The sequence below is a fragment of the Mixophyes fleayi genome, chromosome 4, assembly GCF_038048845.1.
Source record: "Mixophyes fleayi isolate aMixFle1 chromosome 4, aMixFle1.hap1, whole genome shotgun sequence".
Taxonomy (NCBI): domain Eukaryota; kingdom Metazoa; phylum Chordata; class Amphibia; order Anura; family Limnodynastidae; genus Mixophyes; species Mixophyes fleayi.
In genome coordinates, this window is record NC_134405.1 from 142,842,580 (window position 1) to 142,865,301 (window position 22,722).

General features: G+C 37.9%; 1 protein-coding gene across 3 annotated transcripts in view; it reads right to left on the reverse strand.

Moving 5' to 3' along the window:
- Positions 1 to 314: 314 nt before the first annotated feature.
- The window catches only part of LOC142152178 (cadherin-related family member 5-like), a 49,969-nt gene continuing 27,561 nt past the window's right edge, over positions 315 to 22,722 (reverse strand). The window contains exons 6-17 of one of the 3 annotated variants that reach the window (XM_075208534.1): positions 21,121 to 21,207; positions 18,262 to 18,372; positions 13,069 to 13,239; positions 12,563 to 12,653; positions 10,824 to 10,930; positions 9,600 to 9,800; positions 9,229 to 9,360; positions 6,886 to 6,964; positions 5,287 to 5,480; positions 4,585 to 4,605; positions 2,755 to 3,016; positions 315 to 2,183 (exon numbers count right to left, since the gene is read on the reverse strand). In XM_075208534.1, coding sequence (XP_075064635.1) covers positions 1,789 to 2,183; positions 2,755 to 3,016; positions 4,585 to 4,605; positions 5,287 to 5,480; positions 6,886 to 6,964; positions 9,229 to 9,360; positions 9,600 to 9,800; positions 10,824 to 10,930; positions 12,563 to 12,653; positions 13,069 to 13,239; positions 18,262 to 18,372; positions 21,121 to 21,207 — 1,851 coding nt within the window. In that variant the 3' untranslated portion in view covers positions 315 to 1,788. The remainder of the gene's footprint in view (positions 2,184 to 2,754; positions 3,017 to 4,584; positions 4,606 to 5,286; positions 5,481 to 6,885; positions 6,965 to 9,228; positions 9,361 to 9,599; positions 9,801 to 10,823; positions 10,931 to 12,562; positions 12,654 to 13,068; positions 13,240 to 18,261; positions 18,373 to 21,120; positions 21,208 to 22,722) is intronic. The other 2 variants (XM_075208536.1, XM_075208535.1) reach the window with 2 other exon arrangements.

Below are 22,722 nucleotides of genomic sequence, written 5' to 3' on the forward strand. Positions count from 1 at the left end.
TTTTGGCCATGACTGTACTGTGGATTCCTACACAGAAGCAGAGCTATTAATGTGACAGCAAAAGGCTACATTCTACGGTAGGGAATACTTTTTATAGAGAGATGCCGTGGAATGTCAGCTTAACACTAAACAATGTGTTTTACTGTCAAGGTTCACATCTGAAAATTTTAGATTTGGGGTTTAGTGATCCATGAAAAGTGGTTAAAATCACACAAGACATAATTTAAAAAAGACTTGTACAGAAACATTTCAACTTTATAAAATGCCAAATTTTACAAAGGATTCTTAAGAAAAAAATAAAGGCCAAACCCACATAGTACAGAAATACATAAACATCAACCACCATTTACCATAAAATAATCCCAGAAACCTATATTTGTTTTTATATCTTGTATGACAGTAAAATAACAAGGTATATTTTTCACTATAAACTGGATACCACTGGAATTATAAATGGCCTAAAATTAATTCAAAATGAGAGATAATAATAACTTGAACACAAACCTATTAAGATAGTACTAATGCTAACACAATGTAACATATATGATGTACTGTAGAGATATCCACTTTAAAATGATAAGAGTGCCTTAGATTGTATAGGAGAATGGACTTTTATATAGCAGACTACAGTCTATACGTGTCTATAAAGACATTCTGCTGTTAAACTAGATTTAAAGGCTAGATATTGAAAATATACCACGCATCTTTTCCACACTTTGACTGAAATTCTCTTGTCTATTTTGTGTTAAAATAAAAAAAATAGAATTTTTTTTTTATTTTGCAGCCGCCGTATATACCATATGTTCATGGCAAAATGTATCTATTTGTCTCTAACAATGCCTTAATGGCCCATAAATTAAATGTAGTGCCCTTTATGTGTGTATTTACGTGACCTTTGGTTCTTTTGCATTATTTTTAGCTATGTATTGAAAACTGAGGCCTATTGTCAGTTGGTAAACAAATGGAATGGTCGCCACATTTATTTGTAGAAATCATAAATGTCTCTTTTGGCTATTTCAAAATGGTTAAGTCACAACCATAATTACCATCACTCCAACATAAAGGTGCATCAGATTTGCTCCTTTGAAGCTTTGGATAAAAACGACGTTAGAGTAACCATATCAATTCAATGACATAGAAAGCATCAGTCAAACCATTCACTCACTTAGAACCAAATCATCAAGAAAGTACTAAGGGCTGAACTAGAACATAACTCAACCATTTTAAACCTGCATCCATTAAGTAAAGCCATAGACTAAATAAGGTTGGTAAATATGTAATAAAAAAAATATTGATTACTACTTTAGTATGTTCCCAGAGAAAATAAATTAACATTTTTTCTTTTTATATAAACGGTTTTAGTTTGTTCAACCTTCATTGGGCGTGCAATGTTATCATTATACAATGAACAACAGGCGCTTATTCCCAAAGAAAAGTATATATTTTTTATCTGGAACACACATCACTAATACAGATCTCAGTCACAAATGATTCTTAAAGTTCTTATGTGAAACCCAGTGATATTTAATAGAGATACAGTAATATTGTTGATGTGCATATCATTTTAAGTGGCCCAGGCGTGGAAAAGTGTGATCCCTTCAGCAGATAGATGTGCGGATCTTTGGAGACTTACTGACTGATGATAACCATACAGAGAGTACTAGCCATCACTATCTGTGATTAGTAGCAGTGTTCTGGATGGATGTAAGAAGGTGGCCAAGGTTTTTTTCCACACAATACTAGCTGCAAAACACTGACAGGGTGGGATGGTACCAAGGCGTAAATGGTTTAACATTCAATGGAGTCTTCTAATAACTGCATAAGTGAACCAGGAGTGATGGTCTCGCTCCCCATTGGTGGATGATGAACATTCAATTCCCCACCAGGTTCCACCACTTCCTCATTCACTTCCACCACAATAGGCAGCCTGGAGAGTACAGGGGGTTCAGGCCACGTCCCTGGACCATCTTGCCTCTCTGTTATCTCGCTGATGGGATCAGAGGATGGGTCGCAGGCAGTTTGGAGAATGCAGCTGTTGCTTTCCACTGGTGGAGGCTTCGACTGGCTGCTGTTTGATACTTCATTGGCCACCATGGCTTGGGTAATCCCCACTTTTTTTGTCTGGAGTTCCATGGGTGCTGTCTTTTCCTGGTGGGTACATTGCATTCTATTCAAAGGCTCAGCTACAGGAAATGAAAGGGTTGGGGTTTATAGGGCACATATAATTAAGAATAACGCTACATCTTTCAGACTATCCTGCAGAAGGTAAATGAATATATTTTTTCCACTGCAGGTGAATAAAGCAATACATATGGCACTAACCATGGCTGGTGGCAATATAATATTGGTACAGAACTATCTGTACTCCAACATAATACAACAATGTAAGTTGGAAGAAATGAGATATTAATATAAGTGAATGGACCTGTACACACACACACACACTTTCTGACAAGTATTCATTTAACTTGCCTTTAAGTCCATTTCAATATTGCTTAAGCATTCCCAAGCAGTAACGCTTTGTATTCTACTGTATAATAGAATTCTATGGGGAAGCTTTAAGAACATGCTGTAAAATCGAAAAAAATCCAGTTTGTTTTTTTTGTTTCTTTGCTTTTAACAGGCATTGTTATTCAATGACTGTGTGCCAGTCCTTATATTGTTACTTTTTCTCATTTATGGGGGCAATTACAGTAAGTGTAAATCAATACTGTAGGATAGTCTGATGCTCTATCTGTCAGGTAGAGGACTTACCTGGCAATTCCTGTGTATTTCTGCTTGGAGAGTTTCCGGTACATTGGTTCCCCGGCGAGATAACGGCTACTGCTGGCATCCTTTTCTGCTGCTTTCCTGGTTGCCCATCCATCTTGCTTGGCTCCTTGGCTTTGCTTTGCTTGCTGGCTGACAATCCCTTCTCTTCCTCTTGGTAAGTGCTCTCTTCACCGGGAGTCTCACTGTAAGCTGCATTTTGGTAACCTTGCTCCTCTGGCTGTGGTGAAGATTTGCTTGGATTAACCTGTCAAAATTAACATATTAACCATAAATTCCATTTTTCTTTCTTACATTCAAAAAGTTTTGTAATAACCACACAGACTCATGTTCATTTATAAATGTGACGTTTGATATCACAATTGGTGTAACTTACAAATGTGGAAAAATCAGAGTGCACAGTGCGTTTTCGAAGACTCTGATGCTCCCAATCTACAGTACAGTGAATAAAGAGGTTAAGAGCTCTGCATCCTTTGTTCTATATTTAGTTGTTTTTTTTTGGTCTAGGATTGTGATGTCACCTAAAAGTACTACCTGCTATCATATTTGAAACACCCACTTAATTAGATTTGTTTTCCTTTCTAAAGTATGTCTTATATAATACACTAATGAAATATATGGGATGTCTTTTATTCCAAGTGTCACAATTTTACTATATATGTTTTTTGTTTGTGTTTTAACTTTACATTAATCAGAGTTTCTTAGTCATGTCCTTCCTCTAAAATGCACCATGATCACATAAAAGGCATCCTATCACATCCACTGGCTAAGTTCTTGCTACTGCCAGATCCAAAATGATGTAGAAAGCTAATTGTTATGAGTAACAGCAAAGCTGTGCAGACTGACGACATCAAGAATGACTCTAAATATGTACAACCTTCTTCCTTTTTGTAGTTTGTGTCCCACCAAAAATCTTGCTCTTTCATGTGTCACATCTATGCATTGACCATTTAGCTGCCACAGATGTGCTGATTTTGCATATGCACATTTTCACAATGCTGGGTTTTTGCTGCAGATAAGTTTTTTTTGTTTTTTGTTTTTTTAGGGCATTCTTAGCCTAATAAATATCTATTTAAATTATGAGCATTATATAATAATTTTTTTTTATAAAAAAAACCTTACCACAATATATATCCTAAACTATATTACATATATTCATCCATCTACAGACCTACAATAACATTTTTACTTTACTTAGAGGTTTGATTTACATATGTGGACCATAATAAAGTGCATATGTAATTTACTATTATGTGTAGGTGTTATTTTTTTCACTTAGTAAACTCTCAGCTTGATACATTTACCCCATGCTCTTACACCATGGGACACTGCAGGTTTTACAAGTCCCAAAACCTTTCTTTCCTGCAGGAGAACATTGATGTGAATGTCAGGGTACCTGCTGATGGTAGAAGTGGCATTTGCAGTGCTGGAACTATATGCAGGGAAGTGTGGCAACTATATACCTCAGCAGTAATGGTGCCCTGGTGAAGCCAGTCCATCAGGGGTCCCCACATTGTACTTTAGATCATGCCTGGTGGCCGGCACATGCGAAGTGAAACATTTGGCATTTCAGTTCCCAGAAGGGATGGAACCCACTGTAAATTTTTGGGCGATTACTGCCACCATAGCATGGTTTCATAAGAAGCTGTCCCACACTTAGGGAGTAAAGTAGATAATGCAAATATCTCACATTCTGATTCGTGAATGCAAGTACAGAACAAAAACAACTGTATTAATACATTTCAACTCTGAATTAATAAGCCATCTAGTAATATTAACTCATGTATTATGGTTTCCTCTCCCACTGAGACTCACCGGTTGAAACCACTTTAAACTCTTTGTTGCAGCAGTAGAGAAAACAAAAAATAGCAGTCAAATCATCAAAGCAATGACCGTTCGTATAAGGTACTTGGTTGCTTGTAATAGTTTTCTAGATATTCTATACTTCTAATGCTGCAAAATACATAGATAATTAATTCAAGTGCAATAACCACGTATCAACTTCATATAATTAATAATTCCATTAGGTTGATATGTGACCTCGTATAATTTAATTTATTTACCTTTAAAGGGAGGCTTATATAATGCAGGTAACCCCTTTATTTGGAAATTACTTTACAGAAACTGCATGTGTGCTATACAATTAATGTAACGCCACACACCTGGCAATAACAGTGTGTGTTCCCATATGACTCTTATGTCCTGTTGTAATTTGATCAAAAATCAGATTATTATTGTTAGATATTTTGGCAAATAGGTTCAGAGTATGGCTACTACCGGCCTGTCTTCCAACCTTTCTTACAGACCCCAGCGTCTCCAGAAGAGACCTGGCTGCATAGCCGTTCACATATATCTATATCTGAAATATAATGATGGTTTATTCTTTTCTGTTGTGTGTAGGAACAAGGTGAGACAATGAGCTGGGCCTTTGTAGTTAGACTCAGATTTTATTACTAGTTATGTTTTTTTAATCAAAAACATAAAAGCAAAAGACGTATTCTGTCAGAGACACCATACCACACTGGGATGCTTTTCTGTAACCAGTGATGTCTGGCTCATCTGCTGGTGCTGCTGTCGATGACTCTTCACTAGTCGAATTAAGAGGAACAACAGGGCTCCAAACAATAACACGAGCACCCCAAGAGCTCCTGCTATGATGGGAAGGTCTGGCACAGTAAACATTGCCCGTGGTTCTGATGGATCCCTTGGAGCTAACAAAACATATAGTAGTTTAGATTAAAAAAAAAACAAGTCATTTTTAAATACTTAAATTAAAATTCCAGTTTTGGCTCTTAGGGCATTTAAAGCGAAACTCACAGATATTGGGGGTTATCATCATTTACCAGTGTAAAATGCCACAGAGATTAATTGAATGGGACGACCAAGGAGAAGCTGTCAGCTTCATCTGCATAGCCGCACGGTCCTCTGCAGCGTCACACAACCCTGGCTTTTGCCCGGACACTGGAGTCCCAGGAAAAAGCAACTGCAGCTAAAGGGAGCTGTAGGTAATGTTATCCAGCCTACCTGGGAATGCAAAAGCTTCATTCCCTGCACCACAAGGACCAACTGATCTGCATTAAGTCCTGAAGTCCTGTTATGTCATGTTACAGTGTGTGTATGATTATATATATATATATATATATATATATATATATATATATTTCAAGTTAACCCGTGCATGATAGTCATTCATTCTAGTCAAATCAAGCTACTTAAGGTGTTAAAGAGGTTCTTGTCATGCATTTGGGCCTAGCCCAGGCCTCCTCAGGGGAAGAGCGTTACTTCCCGACGTAAGCGCCCTTTTTTAACGTGGTTTTGTCCACATGTCACCACCTCATCATTCTTCTCCATCACCTCATCCTTCATTTTCATCGCCACATCTATCCAGATGTCTATCCAGACACAGGGATCTCTCTCAGCGGTCCTGAGTATCACACTCCTCTCGCTCTGTCACCCCTGGCAACCACCAACCACTCCCAACTGTCACTTCTCCTTCAAGAAATATATATTTTTTTAAAATCTTTATAAACACTTTTAACAATTAACAAATTAAATTAACAAACTAAAAACATCTTAGTATACCAAATCTCAGCCCTTTCTGAGTTTTTTTCCCCACACACACTAAGAATTTAGTAGGTCAGTGTATAACTCCGCCCAGCAGGTGGCGCTGCAGCAAATTTCAGCCCTTTGAGGGTTTTTTTCCACACACACTAAGAATTTAGTAGGTCAGTGTATAACTTCGCCCAGCAGGTGGCGCTGCAGCTTGGTTTTTTTTTCCCCCACACACAGACACACGCCACTAGGCTTTTATATAGTAGATACTGTATTTTATATATATATATTATAATATAATCTAATTATATATGTATAATTTATACACACACACACAATTTTGAATAAAACCTTTATCAAACTATAGGCGAGTGATAGAACTTCAGACAGTATACATACTAGTTTGAAGCTAAAATCCTCTAAGATCTGCTTTTGCATCCATGCCCAGTGAACATACATATAATCAACTCAGAATAACTTAATGTTGAGTTGATGTTAGAAATGGGTGTTTAAGTGAGACCTCATCCACATCCAGACTATCTGTATTAGTGATGTATTTCTTACCTGCCTGCCCATTGGCCAAGACCTTCACAATGACTGTGCAGTTATCAGTTTCTCCAGACTCTTCATCTCTTGCGGAGATCTATAATCAACATAATGAAAATCAATTGCTGATTATGACATTTCTCAAATATCCACTTATCTATTGGTGTGCATGCTCTTTTTGATTCAAGTGTATTATAAATAACAATAACAATAATAATAATATACTAGGACAACCATCAACATATTCTGTAATATGGTTAGTGAACTGCAAAGTATGCATAAAACATGATTGTTCTCAGAACATAAGTTATCTCTCAAGCAGGTTTCCAGTTTCCACGAATGCCCCACTAAGCTTCATCATAGGCCCTCTTCTTGTTTCATATCACAGATTCTCCATTGTTAGAGGAAAAGTACTTCTGAAACATATTTGTATTATTCATTTAAGTTTCATGTTGGCTTAGAGGTTAGCACTTGTGCCTCACAGCACTGGAGTCATGAATTCAATTTCCGACTGTGGTCTTATCTGTGTGGAGTTTGTATTCTCCTTCTGTTTACGAGGGTTTCCTCCGGGTGCTCTGGTTTCCTCCCACAGTCCAAAAACACACTTTTAGGTTAATTGGCTGCTATCAAATTGATCCTAGTCTCTCTCACTCTCTCTCTGTGTTAGGGAATTTAGACTGTAAGCTCCAGTGGGACAGGGACTGATGTGAATGAGTTCTCTGTACAGTGCTGCGGAATTAGTGGCACTATATAAATAGCTGATGATGATGATGTTAAAAACAGTACATATTGGATCCAATGTAATTTTGTGCTCCTCCAACATTACAAATACACAATTCAAATCCCAGGCTCTCTCATGGTGTGTATTTATCAATATATTGTACAACTGAAGTCATCTCCTGATCAGGATATAGCAAAACATATAGAATGTAAGATGGGACACACCTAGAAACACATACATACAGTAAAAGAATAACAGTAAAGGCTGTCTGAACAACAACTACAGTCAACAGCATGCATATGAGGTGTAATTATTGTTCAGTAATAAAACACATTTTGCTCATTGACTCCCAAATTTTTTTTTTTTTTTAATAAATATATATCTAACTATATATATATATATATACACACATTCACACGCAGAATACAATAATAAATAAATGTACCTGTTTAAGTATGTAATAGTAATATTAGACAACATCATTAATTGCATTAAGATAAATCACTTTAATGCAAGTCATTAGAAAAATAACATACCGATAACAGGTGAAAATCCAAATTGTGGACAGTCATAAAAAAAACCTGTCAACGTGTGAATACTGCAAGCATGATAGTGGGATAACTGAAGTCACAGGGCAATCACTAGGTTCCTTACTTTCTCTATATTTTACCAGACTGTGTTTTTTATTTTCCTTTACAAATTACACAAAGCCAGGTATAGTGCACTTTAAACAGACATTAGGGGGCTGCATTATCATTGTGATCATTATACATTAGTTAAGTTTGTCTTTGTTTTATTATTTCCATCTATAGCAAACATTTCTTCATTGCTACATATCCCATTTTCTCCCTTGTATTTGTTTTTAGTTGAGATATTATTTTTCAGAAGGTTTATTATTATCATCGTCATCTTTTATTTATGAATCACCACAAAGGGTCCGCAGTGCTGTACATAGAGCATGGGATAACAGTACAGGGTAACAGTACATGGCACACAGGGTAGTACAAAAACAAATTGCCGTAAAAAGGACAGTGCAATAAGTATAAACAAGTACTAACTTAGCAGAGAAAGCTGCACAGGGCAAAAAGGTAAAAGTGAATTCCAGTGTACAGATAGGATAGGAAGCAAAGTGGGGAGGTGAGGAGTGAACTTACAGCACCAGGGCAGAGATGGAGAAGCGGAGGCAAGGGAGAAGAGGTGAGGAAATGGAGAGAAGAGGCAGAGGGCTAAGGGCAAAGGTAAACAGGAGGACATGAGTAAAGAGGGCCCTGCTCAAGGGAGCTTACACTCTAAAGGATTTTCCTTATATCCTAGTTTGCTTAGTGTAGGTCATTTCACATACTTACCCCACCCAGGCATACACTAAATGTAACATGTAAGAAGCCAAAGTCACGTGTTCTCTTCTTGCCTTTAGATGACATTTACTTCTAGCATTTACATTTTTTCCTTCCTATCTGCCTGTACTTGTATGCCAATATCTAATTTGTAACACAACAGAAAATGTAGGCAGAATAACAAATGAATACAAGTTAATGAATAAGCATTGGTAAAATAACTAACCTATACAGGTATCTACTGGTACCATATAAATGTTGAATTGTTTTGCATACTGTATACTCTACTGTAGCTTTGGTTCTTACCTTCAGATTATATGTTTCTGTTGCCTGCAGTTGGTTGGCTGTGGCTACCAATAAGCCACTCTGTGTTATCTGAAATAGTTGGCTGTGCTTAGGTAGAGATGTCAGACTGAGGTGGATCTGGGGATTGGTTCCCTGAAATCAGAACAACTAAAATGTTAAGAAAATTGACAATGTGGAGAAAGAAAAGTTAATTTTCAGAGAAAAGGACAATCATTCTAATAGTTCAATGACGACAGAGTCTATTATGGTGATAGCCAGAAATCGGAAAAATCATATAAGTACTTACTATTTGTCACTTCTCGGTCTGAAGTGATATATTACATTTGCAGTTGGAAGCAAAGAAGAGGTAAGTGCAGGAGTGTGTAACTTACATTAGGATAATCTCCGTCAGAAGGTGTTAGTGAGAGAACACGTCCGCTGTAAGTGCTGACAAGAGCGGCAGGATTGTTATCCTCCTGCACGAATGCCTGGTACTGGGTAGCAGCAAAGTGGGGTGGATGCTTGTTGGCTGCTAACACTCTCACTTTTACCTCTGCCAGAGAGTACTTCCTGGAGTCACCGACTTGTGAGGCCTATGGTGAATAAATGCCTATAAAACACTGAGTCTGATATATAACTAAGTATATGCAAAATAACACCATCAATCTATAGCCAAAGGTATCACACTAGACTGGTGGGCAATGCTTTAGGTAGAATAATGTTACATTTTATTATTTTTCTGTAGTATCTTATGAGATAGTGACGTGATAGATTGTTTCATATCATTTAAACTGCTCAAAATCACTCACAATATTTGAGAATTCTCATACTGTTCCAAATTAACACACATCATAATCCAAAAATTTGTGAACTATTATTTTACAATCAATTTTACAATAACTTTATTGTCAATGTGTATTCATTACCTGAATGACCAAATGACAATATTGTCAGTGCCATTGACTACCACTGTAAATGTACAGACTAAAAACCATATTGCATATCCAATTCTGATTAAATGTTATATCACAGAGGAACAGAACCAGAGATGTGGCTATAATTAGGCAAAGATAGAATAGAATCAATGGACTATTCGCAGGGCCATCTTAACAACATTATGGGCCCCCGGGCAAAGTAGTGCACTGGGGCCCCTAAATATAGATATAGATATATAGATGTATACAGATATAGATATAGATATATAGAGATAGATAGATGTAATTGCTCAGTGACCCTTGTAGGTTTTTTTGCAGATTTTTTTCTTTTGCAGGATTATTTATTCTCATTAAGAGCCGTGGCTATGGGGCCCCCTTGCCCGTGGGGCCCCCGGGCAGCTGCCCATCGTGCCCAATGGAAAAGATGGCCCTGACTATTCGATAGATTAGATAGATAAGGTTAGGTTTGCATAAAGTGTTCAAGAAGCATGACAGCAATCTCCAGCATGTTCTATATATTTTTATACTTACTGCTAATTGGCAGCTTGACCTCTGACTCCAATGCTCACATTATAGTATTGCACATAAAAATAAACTTCCTCATGAGAAATTATAAAAAAATCTTTCTAATCAAATATATTTTACTAAATGAGTGAACTAATGAAAGGGGACGATACTCGCCATAACCCTCAGATGAATGATGGTAGGGCTAAGTGTCCTCTCCGGAGTGTGTGTCAGGGAGACAAATGCAGTCACGTTATCAATCTGGAACATGTCGCTGTCAGGACCTGAATAGGCATAAATGGAAAGTGACCTTGTAGATCTAATGAAAGCAGACATTGCCCTCTGCAATAAAGTACATATATATAATATAGGTTTGAGCAGCAAGTTACGAATAGAAATGGTAAGAACACGCTTCAAATTCTTAAGATGTCCAAACTATTGTGAACTCTAATATCTCCTGACGTTTGGGGACAGCCAGTATAGCAAATATGGAAATATGCTCGAAAACATCAAATTATATTAATGAAATAAAAATAGCCCTATTGGCATGATTCTTTTAGACTAGCAAATGTGATTTGGCCATTGCCTGGCATGAATATCTAGCAGAAAGACCAAGCCATTCAGGAAAAGCACATCTTCTCCCATATTCCCTATATTTTCCCACCTCTTAATTTTACTGCAGCAAGATAATCCTCAAATATGCTGGAAGAATGGCCTTGTGGCAAGGGACAAGTATAAGATGATTGGGTTGGGGTATGGCATCCTTGGGGAATGACCGGATCTGGAAAGGACTAAATATTATGAAACGCACAGACAGGTGGCAGATACAACTCCAAGTTTGCTCATAGCATGCACAATGAGAACCTAAAACTATGTCCATGGGAGGGCTGGCACACTTTAGCCTGGGAGACAAGACTCGACTCAGCAGCCTATTTTAAAGGAAAAAAATGCAGATGCCCCCCTGCCCCCAGCCCAGCCTGCCCCTGACTATGTCTGTCTGATGCACTAGTCAAAATTAAACAAATAAAATTCATATTTTGCTTTATTTTCCTTTGAGGATTTAAAGGCAGAATAAAACTGCCTGTATTGAACGTGGAAAATGAAAATATGCCACAATTGCTGTTTAATACATAGGGGGAATTTTGGGTTTCACCAACTCTCCATTCTGCCCCACACTTGTATTCATAACAATCGCAAACAATTAGGTTTTAAAACTTTGTTAGAAGAAGCACCCACTTTACGTGCAGGAATTTCATCGGTTCACCACCCAGCACTAGTCATACGATAGCCAAGGTTTATAATAGTCCCTAGCAACCAGTATGGAATTGACACATCACTTATAGAATCTCTGTAGTAGTTAATGAAACAAATCAAATACTATCACTAAACCAATAGGGTTCCCCTCAATTCTTGTCTGCTATGCGTTACTGAACAAAATATTTAATTCCTTTCCTTGAGCAGCTGTCTAGCGCTAAGGACTAAAGCATGTGGGTGTTATTGATCTGCCCATGTTGTTACAGTTTTTCTACTTGTAGACTGAGAAGAGATCAATGGACAAAACTGATACTTTTCTTTTGCGTTCACACTTATCCTGCATTAGGGGTTAAGAGTTGTCATAAGAAGCGATATGGATAAAAATAATGTTGGACTACAAATATTAGAGGCTCAAAGCTAAGGGAAATCATTACATCACAGGTAGCACACATCTTCCATATTCTAAATATACAAAATTCCATATATTGACATATGGGGGAAGCTATGACCAATAAGGAAAAGAAAGTCATGTTTTCAGTTTCTTAAATAAGTTATAGGGGTTCCTCTGATAACCAAATAGCCAGTACAAGCCAGTGTGGATACAAGTTATTCAGGGAAACCATACACTTTTGATTGATGTGCCTGTTTTCTCTATATATTACCTGACAGGAAAGAGTATGAGATTGGAGCCATTATTCCTTTGTCACCATCTTCAGCAAATATAGGTCCAGGAGAGAATACAAGTGGCCCTGTCTGCAGTGCAAACAAAAACAGAACTGTCAAACGTGTCCATGTTCCCCAGCGAGGTCAAACTGACTTCACAACATTGGCCTTGTTTAGAATCAGGAGTAAACCCAGTTAGAAGATGCACCTAGAAAAAGTCATGGTGCTCTGCGGGGCAGTGACAAATTTAAAATACGCAGGTAGATGTAGAGGAGGGGGTTGTGTGTGCCTTAGCGGTGTACAAATAAAGCTGTCCAAGATACTTACAAAAGCAAGCAGTATTTTCTCTGCATGCAAAAAAATTAAGTTACACCTCTTGCATTGCAACATAGTTTGCCCAGGTGCAAACTGCACATATTCGTTGGTTTTGCTTACAGCTATAAATGAGGCCCATTGTCCTAAAGGAAAAAAAATAGAACGTTCACCGAATGTTAAAAGTACTCACTTGCTCTTCTCCTGCTGTGATGTTCACCATGTATGTAGGGCTGACACAGACACTAAGACCATCATGTGACATGTAGCGACAAGGGAGGAACTGTGGGTACTGGTCATCTCCGTCGAGTACAGTGACCCGCACCCTGGCTGTGGTCCGCTGTCGCTCTCTGGTGGTCATTTCCTGTTAAAAGTAAAAGGGAACCCATCCGTAATTTAAAATCCACATGTGACACAATGGATCACCTATGCCACCCTGTCTGTTGTTGCTGGGTGCCAGCTGGGCTTACTTTGCCACAGTCCCCTTTCGTTAATCCGAATACGCCCCTCCTGCCACAGTAGGAGGAGCCTGCTGCCACCACTGAGCTCCTTTATGGCACTCAGAACCACGTTCCTTCAGGGTAACTGTCACTGCTAGTGTACTTCTGTGCTGGTACACTTGGGCTGGTAACTGCGGACCTCTTACTATGAATCAGGGTTGCTGTGAATGGATCCCCCTGGCCTATCACACTGACCAGAGCTGCAGGGTAGCAGGCAGAAAGGTGGTACTGGAGAGCTGGTTCCAACCTCAGAAACAGCCGGAAAATAGATTAGATTTAGGGTCTAATCTGCAGATCACAGGATTACAGCAATATTGAAGATTTTTTCAAGCAGGTCTTTAAAGAAAGTTATGTTTATTTGCTCTCAGACTGGTTTAAGGTACCAGGTGATCAGGTCAGATGGAACATCAGAATGATACATTTCAGTGTACAGGACAATGCTTTTTATACATATTTGGACACAGGCTATTTTTAGAATCAGGATGTAACATGTTTACCAAAACATAGATTTACACTTATCTGTGAAATTCTAGAAACTCTGAGATGTCCTGCATCTTGTTTTTAGACGCATGAAATCTAGCAGTACATCTTTAATTAAACCTTCCTGTCTTCAAGTGAACCCTCACATCAAAAGATCCAATCAACATAAATCCTTTCTTTAGACAGTCGCAGAATACATATTCCCAAAGATAGGTACAACCCCAAACAAAGCATTTCCTTACACCAAGATATACAAAAGGCTTTCAAAACAAAGACTTATTGTATCAGATATATACATCAGAAATAAGACATTTCCTCTAGAAAGGTTAAAACAGAAAAACTAATTTTCTACCCTGGTCTCAGAAATAAAGATTTCCTATCTCAAAATATACACAATCAAAAATAAGTGCATTGGTAATTATATAAATGAGCACACTGCGCTAATTACTTTAAATAATTTTATACCAGAAGTTATTTATCAGTGATCCAGTCACACCACCTTTCCTCACCCCCCCCTCTTGATTTTTTTAAACTTCGCTCAATTTTGCTTTTTAAAAGGGTCACAGTAATCTTTGTCACTCATTTTGTTAAGGTCAGAACTGTATAACAGAATACAGGTATGAACACATCTTCACAAGGGTGAAGATGTGTTGGGGATAGGGGGATGTCACACCTGCTCCTGTAGCCATCTTTGTTTCTCCTACCTGCTTGTCGTCAAGTGCCCTCCCAAGGATGGTTCATTGTCTTCAGCCTTTACCATAGGAACAATTTAATATTAAAACCTTACTACATTTTTCTTTCACGTTTTCTTTTTACTTTGGATAACAACTATTCTCTTATATTTTAAAATTAATTTCAGTTTATACCTCTCCCTGTCACAATTTTGCAGCCCTAAAAAGCGCTGCGCCCCACCTCCCCACCCCAGAAAATTGCAGCCTAGTCAACGTATTGGAGAAACAGGCCCTGACTCTGAAACAGTAACTTCCCTTCACTGAACTTTTAGTACATCTGGGATGTCACAGAATCCAAAATAATAATAACTCATTCCAATGTCTTCAGCAATGACACTGGTCACTAGTAGTATTTATAGGCTAGTATCCATAATGGTTGACTCTTTGTAGGTGCACCATGGAGACAAATCTTTATCTTCTAGCCCATAAATGCCACTTATGTTCCTTATGAAGAGGTCAGAGAGATATCCAGATGGCTGCAATTGCACTGCAGAGCAAGTTTTAGCTATGTGGATTTTGTGGGGCCTGCCTAATAACTGCCATTACTCAACATGACTCTGCTAATGAAATATAACTACACAGGCTAAAGATAGAATAGTTAAATTATCTCAATTATATAAAATTTTGCACATCGTTAAAAGCCTAGTCATCCATGAAGCTCATGCGCACCTACTCCTCTGCAAAGCACATAACAAGGTGCCCACTGACTTCACAGTCTTTGGAAGCACCCCCATATCAGCAACATGTATCGTGTTGTGCAGATTGCGAAAATGTCACATGAACCGAAATCTAGATAGAAAACTTGTTCTGTAGTTTTACAGATTTGCAATTTCCATTTTGGCAATAAAATCAATATTCAGCATAAGTCCCCAGTAGAGTCATAATTTGCATGCCACGCACACGGTTTTTCAATGCTTTCTTCTAGGAGGAGGGAGCATAGAAAAAATCTTTGTATTATTTCACATTCATAGTGGTAAATACACGTCAAAAAAATGTCATCACAAATGACAGGCTCTCTTTAAAGCAAAAGTAAAGGCACTGCTTGAAACGAATATATAATGCTGTATATTACTGAGCTGCATAAAATACATGAAATAACTGGGATGTTTATACAACTAAATATGTCCGTCATACTCTCTTTCCATCCCCTGCAGCAGGTTGCAGACATTGAATGACTCTAGACTTCCTTTTCAGAAATAGACAGTGTGACTTGATATGGGAGGTTGGGTGGGGCAATGTGAGGTTAAGTGTTTAAACACTTAACCTTAGGGGTACCCACATTGCCGCTTTAAATTTTTAGTGACAGATGTCGCAATGACGTCAGGCTGCATTGCCGGTCACTTCTTTGCTGTCATTATTCTGGTTTCTTCGGTGATCTCCAGCGTCATCTTCAAGGTAAGTTTGATTATTATAACGTCGCTTTTTCATTCTTTCGGGGTTTTTTTGGGAGGCATTAGCGGAATGGTGGCAATCGGAAAAACGATTACGACAGAGTTCACTGTACAGCGCTGCGGAATAAGTGGTGCTATAGAAATTATGATGAATGTCAGATCAACACTCAGCCATATATTCCAAGGTTCACATTTAGTGGTCCTTTTAAGTATAGCTGCACTGGATTTAAATTGTTACATGTTGTTGCAGTATGTAAATACACCTTTATTGCCACATTCTTGGCTACCAAACTCACTTTGAATATTCTAGCTGTTCTATTTTTGCTTCACATACAGAAGGACACGATATTAAGTAGTAATTATGTACAGTAGATTCGGCCTGCCACTATACATTACCTCCCACATCTCTAAAAAGGATAGAACTCATATAGTAAGATCAAGATGTTAAGCTTGGAGCTCAAGGGTGATAGGAGGAGAGTCCTTTCCTGACCCAGTCAAAACCAGTGACTAACCCAGGATGGTCAGTGCTGTCAAATGGTTTATGGTAAATACTATTAAAGGAGATTATAGTTAAATGTGATTACTGGCAGTGTGAGGGGACACACTTAAGGATTATTTCCTATTTAACACGTTTGTCTTGTTACAAGATTTAATTTGTCTTCACAAATGTAACCACCAGTTTGTATCCAACTACTGTCTCCATTATTCTAAATTTCACTGAATAGTCACATAAACAAATCTGTTGATGAAATAATCTCTGCAGATATAGATTGATACCCCTTTCACACATGGGAGAATATCAATGTTTAAGAAGCTTTAGTTTAGAATAATTTGAGGCTGATTTCAGTTCTCATCCTTAAAAGATCAGTAGATAGTTACACTACATTTGTAAATAATGAATGAAGAATGTTTTGAGAATTTGAGTACTTGCCAGGAGAGTACAAAATTAAATGCAGGTATCCCTTTAACTGACGCAGGTTGATTATAGTCTGCATAAAAGATGTGATGCTTGAAATACTAGACAGCTAAGTCATTTAATATGAGATTTTTTAAAAAAAATGCTATAGTTGGAAATCTTTAGCTGTCTAACAAATACACTACACAAGTAAATTGTTAAATAGTGTCAATTGTTCAAGCAGTTTGACTCTATTCTATGCAGATAAACAACATTTATAGTTTGATTGTATGTAGCAATGTATAGCAATTACATTATAGTCAATGATGTGGTCTACAATACTGTAAAGTGTAACATAATGCACTTGGATAGAAAGAATGCTCAGACTATTTACACTGGTGGTTAGGCCTAGCCACTCTAGTGGTGCCACGTCTTTAGGGACTGTGCTTTTGGCTGACTTTCTATGAGACCTTCTTCGGGATTGGATGAAGGACTCCAGAGCAAAGCACGATATATAAGGGAATGCACAAGGGACTGGTGTCCATTTTGGGTAAGCATGTGGTAGAGATATTGTTACAGCGCGTGAAGAATATGCATGAGGAGACAAGTAAAGCAATCATAAAGCTGAGATTTGAAAGATAAAAAAGCAGCAGCTTGAGGAACTAAGCGACAGCTTAGGAAAGGTTGGATGACAAAGTAGAAAAAAGAACTGAATCCCTGTCAACTGTATTCAGAGAGAAGAGATTAGAGGGGAGGGGGAGGGGGGTCTAAGAGCCAGAGATGGGTAAATGCATAAATTAATCAATGTCTTCTTCAGTAAACTTTCTTCCACTAAACCACTGACACTGTAATAGCTGCAAAGTGTGTTTACTATATATTGATTGCCCCACCATACTCTGTACATTGGGGACCCCCAGGACTGTAAGCAGTTTTCATACTGCCATTAATAAAGTTAGCATAAATTTAAAATGTAATTAGTGACTAATTATTTAGGTTAGTAGATTAGTTGTGGGTGGGCACTGGTACTCCCAGTGAGTGAGGGCATGAAGGAGGTCTGAGTAGCATGTAAGTGAGGAGAGGGGGAAGGTGGGTGAAATATAAAGAAGTCAGTAGGGAGTGTTGGAATGTATGTGGAATCTTTTTTGTGTTACTGAGATTAAGGGTAATGAAGGGTGAGGAGGGCTGCATATGTGGCCCTCAAAGTGTATCCATCTGTCCATCACAGCGTGTGTATGCGTTTCTAGGAGGTTAGAATAAATGGGCTGCTGGATATGAATACAATTCACTACACAGTGTATAAAATTAAATAAAATTGCAAAAACAAAAATCACTCTGAAATCCAAAACTGTAAAAAAAGCAAAAAAAAATAAAAAATCACCAAACACTCACCACAGCATGTATGACTACCTCCAGTTCCTGTTTGCTTTCAAAATCCAAAGGCCGGGATAGCAGTACTTTGCCGTTGTTTGGAAGATCCATATGAAAGTATTTGTAGTCACCCTATAATCAAAAAAGAAAAACAGGACACCCCATTAATTATTTTAAACAAAATAATAGGCGCTAATAGACCATTAATACAAACAATGCTTATCTGGACCGCAGCTCTCCAAATCTGGGATCTGAACCCAGCATACAAGCGACACAGAAAACAGTAAGAAGAGCACTGGAACCAGGTGTAATGAAGTTAAATATTTAATATAAATGCAATAAATGTTACAATTAATAAAATACACAAGATTAAATAAGCTATATAGGCTCCTACATTAATCCAGAGTACTCTTAGAAATCACTTTGTATGCACAGGATCATTAGCAGTTTCAATAAACTTTAAACAGAATGGCATGAATACTGGAGTATGTAATAAGGGACCTTTATCCAATACTCCTCAACTGTAATGGAAAAATTCAGTTTTCCTCCTTTAAATATCTCCGGGAGATATTCAAAACAAGGATAAGGGGAACTCCTTTATCAGATGTAATAGGATTAATGAATCAGCTGAAAGTAAAGACTGTGTGCAACAGAACTCTCAAGAATATGGGAGCAATCCACAGTATAAATGATTAGAAAAGTCAGCTTGTTAATTATCCATCTAAGGAGTCCAAAATCCTGTTCAATAGAGAGATTGGAAGAAACTAACTTCTCTAGAGTATAGCATGTGCTCAATCCCGATTGCATGCAGCAGACCCCTGGGTCCTCGAAATCCAGCAAATGGTCCCAAGTACGCAGAGCCAAACACAGCGTCACCTGCATGCAATCTAATCTCCCTATTGAACAATATTTTGGACTCATTGGATGGATAAGTAACAAGCGATAGCTACAATGTAGAAGTAAACACAAATTACAATATGCATTTAAAACACACTATATAGGTTTTTCATGACTCGGATTATATGTTTGTATAGGAGTTACCTTGTATTAATTGTCTGCTGGCGGTGTGTACAATCTATGTACCTTCTCTATTCCATTGTTCAACGATTAAGTCTATGACAGGTGTCAGGTGGACTCCAATTCCTCATCCCAGTTTTTAGCATTACATTTTTCTTTTATATATACATTTTTGTTAAGGAGTGTTCAATTTCATTTAATTTTCTTTTGGAGTACCATTATGGCGGAACTGTCCTCTTTAATTTGTGTATACTTAGATTAGAAGCAGATCTATTACAATGCCTTTGCTTTCTTAAACAATCATAACCTATTTTAATATTTTTGAATAAACTGTTTCGATCTTACTTTGTGTTACAAATGCTGTGGAACTTCTCTTTGCTTTCTTTTTTACGTAGATCAGAAGCAGAACTATCATTGTACCTTTGCCTTTCTAAGAAAAAGGAACAGTATTCATATAAAACTTATCTATGGGCTCTTTGTTCAAATCTCTCTTTTTTTTGTTTAGGTACAGCCCACTTACTGAAAATAAACAAACAATTCAAGCAATTCAAGAACTATATTTTCATATTTCACATGGCCCAACCAAATTAATGATAGGTGCACACATGGAATTCAAGGTGACGCTGTCCATGCATTCGAGGTCATATGATTTGAGTGGGTGAGTCTTTTTCATAAGAGATTCAAGTACAAATCTCATCTACTACACTTTCTGGTAGAATGGTGAGCTCATATATTAACATGCTCCAAATTATTATAGCTAAAATGTTATGTAAAATATATAGTATGCATATCATTTTGATTATAACTTAAGATCCTCATTGACCAGAAACCAACTAAGAAGGTGCTTTATCAGTAGCCGCTTTTAATTTTCAAACTATTATATCTTTTTATCCCACATACTGATGCCATACCGCCAAACATTTCAGTATTCAGCATCGGGTCAGGGGGAATGTCGACATCACGATGGGGGCATAGCCACTACTCCAGAGGGCTGCCTGGCACTATAGAGCACAAGGCTGCCCCTTAGAAACATCCCATTCCCCTCCTAACTGCAGCACACACCAGTCGCAAGATACCTCATTCCAACCCGCGGGACAAACATGTCCGTGAGTGGCACAGCGGGACAAAGCCGAAACCAGGACAGTTGGAAGGTAAGTGGCAAAGGGGCTTATTTGCCACACCTCTGCTATAGAGAAACAGGTAAAAACCCAGCTAGTCTGCAGGAACAGGGTTACATTTTGCCTGGGCTCCTCTTTCAGCACATATACACACAGGTGTTCCACATGGGTGTTATTGATTTGCTGTTGTGTTGGGATTTGTTTATAATGCTAGGGTGGCGGATAAAAACCTGTTTGTATTTGTGGGCGGGGTCACCAATGCCAGTTAGTGACCGGCTAGTAGTGAGGAAACTACTGTTTAGCCAGACGTAGGGTTGTGGGAGAATTGTGATCCTTTACTGGAAATGTCTGCTGTAACCATTACTGAAACTGACACATTTCAGTATGCAGAGGCTGTATAGCCATTCTTAAATAACATATCACATAACAAGGTTGGAAGTGACTGTGTTTTTTTTTATGTTTCTAATTGAGGGTAGTTGATCTAGTTTACTCCAGTAAATGGTTTTCTAGTCCTTTAAAAAACCGTTGAACCTAAATTACAACTTGTGTTCATATAAAAAGCTACTAATAAATCACAAATATACAGTATTAATAAAAGCCATTTTATATAACCACTATAATTTACAAACTACAGTTGACTAACATTTCTGGTTCTAAATATAAAAAAAGGTATTCAGATGATCAATTGCAAAAACTAGTACTGCAGTTAGTGTCTGTGCTAGACCAAGCAACATCTCATACTCACCATAGATCGGTCAATTACATACATTAGTGTATCACCATCTCTGTCCAAAGCTTGTGCTGTAAATACAACAGAATCCACTTCAGCCAGCTGGAAAAAAAAGTCAGAGTGTGTATAATTTGATCACATGAGGATGCTGCAACAGTAGTTTTATAAAAGGATAACTAAAAAGGCACTTATTTAATTTAATAGAATCAAGTCACAGGAGAGAGTCCACCATTGTTACAGATTAGCTGAAGGTTGTTTGCTATGGAGGATAGGAGCCATTCAATAGCCTCTATAAATGACAGAGTATAGATAAAAGTAACACAAGGAAACTAGATTGAATTACATGGAATATGACAAAGGCATGCTTAGGCTACATCGGCAGGATTAGCAGATTGTCCCTGGTTTTATCATTTTACTACATTTTATTTCTATAATTGTGTTCAGACCTTGAAAGTATGTACTATATCTTGATTTCAGGCTTTACATCACAAACAACTGCAAATTCAATAAGGGCATGTAGACTTTTTATAACGTCTCTATAATCAGGTTAAAATGGAAGATCAGCATGCAGTTCCTCAGGCAAGAAGATGAGGATAAATCCTTATTTTGAGGATTTTCAGTTCCTAAGATACTGTTTAATGCTTCTACTATAGAACATCATATTGTATGTTTTGCAAGATTAGTTATTGTCCAGTTGCTAAATAATGCTACCCATTCAGAACTGAGGGGGTTGTCTCCCCTTTTATTGGAAAAGTCAATCTGTTCAGAAGTGGGATGCTCAACTGTAATAGGAATACTATCTTCTGTAACCAACTGTCTTTCTGCTATCTCAAAATGGATTATCCAACATGTCCAAAACAGAACTTATCATTTTCTCTTTTCCAAGAGTCACCACCTCCCTTAAAATCTCCCACACTGTCAATAACACCACCATTTCCTCATTCTCCCAAGCACACTACCTTAGTGTCACACTTGACTCTACCCTCTGCTTTATTACTCAAATCCAGACAGCACAGTGGCCTAGTGGTTAGCACTTCTGCCTGACAGCACTGGGGTCATGAGTTTGATTCCAGACCATGACCTTATCTGTGTGGAGTTTGTATGTTCTCCCTGTGTTTGTGTGAGTTTCCTCTGGGAGCTCTGGTTTCCTCCCACACTCCAAAAACATACTGGAAGGTTAATTGGCTGCTATCTAAATTTACCCTAGTCTCTCTGTCTGTGTGTGTGTATGTGTTAGGTAATTTAGACTGCAAGCTCCAATGGGACAGGGACTGATGCAAGTTCTCTGTACAGCGCTGTGGAATTAGTGGCGCTATATAAATAACTGATGATGATGACAACTCTCTCCCTGTCCTGCTGACTCCACCTTAGAAACATTATCAGAATTCATGCTTTTCTTACCCAACATGCTACCAAAAATCTTATCCATTCTCTCATCATCTCCTGTCTTGACTACTGCAACCTCCTGCTATCTGGCATTCCCAACACCCATATATCTACACTTCAATTCATACTAAATGTTGCTGCAAGACTGAGAGATTTCCTCTCACCACCAGTCCCTGCAATGACTCCCTGTGTCCTCCAGAATCCATTTGAAATTACTCACCCTTACTTACA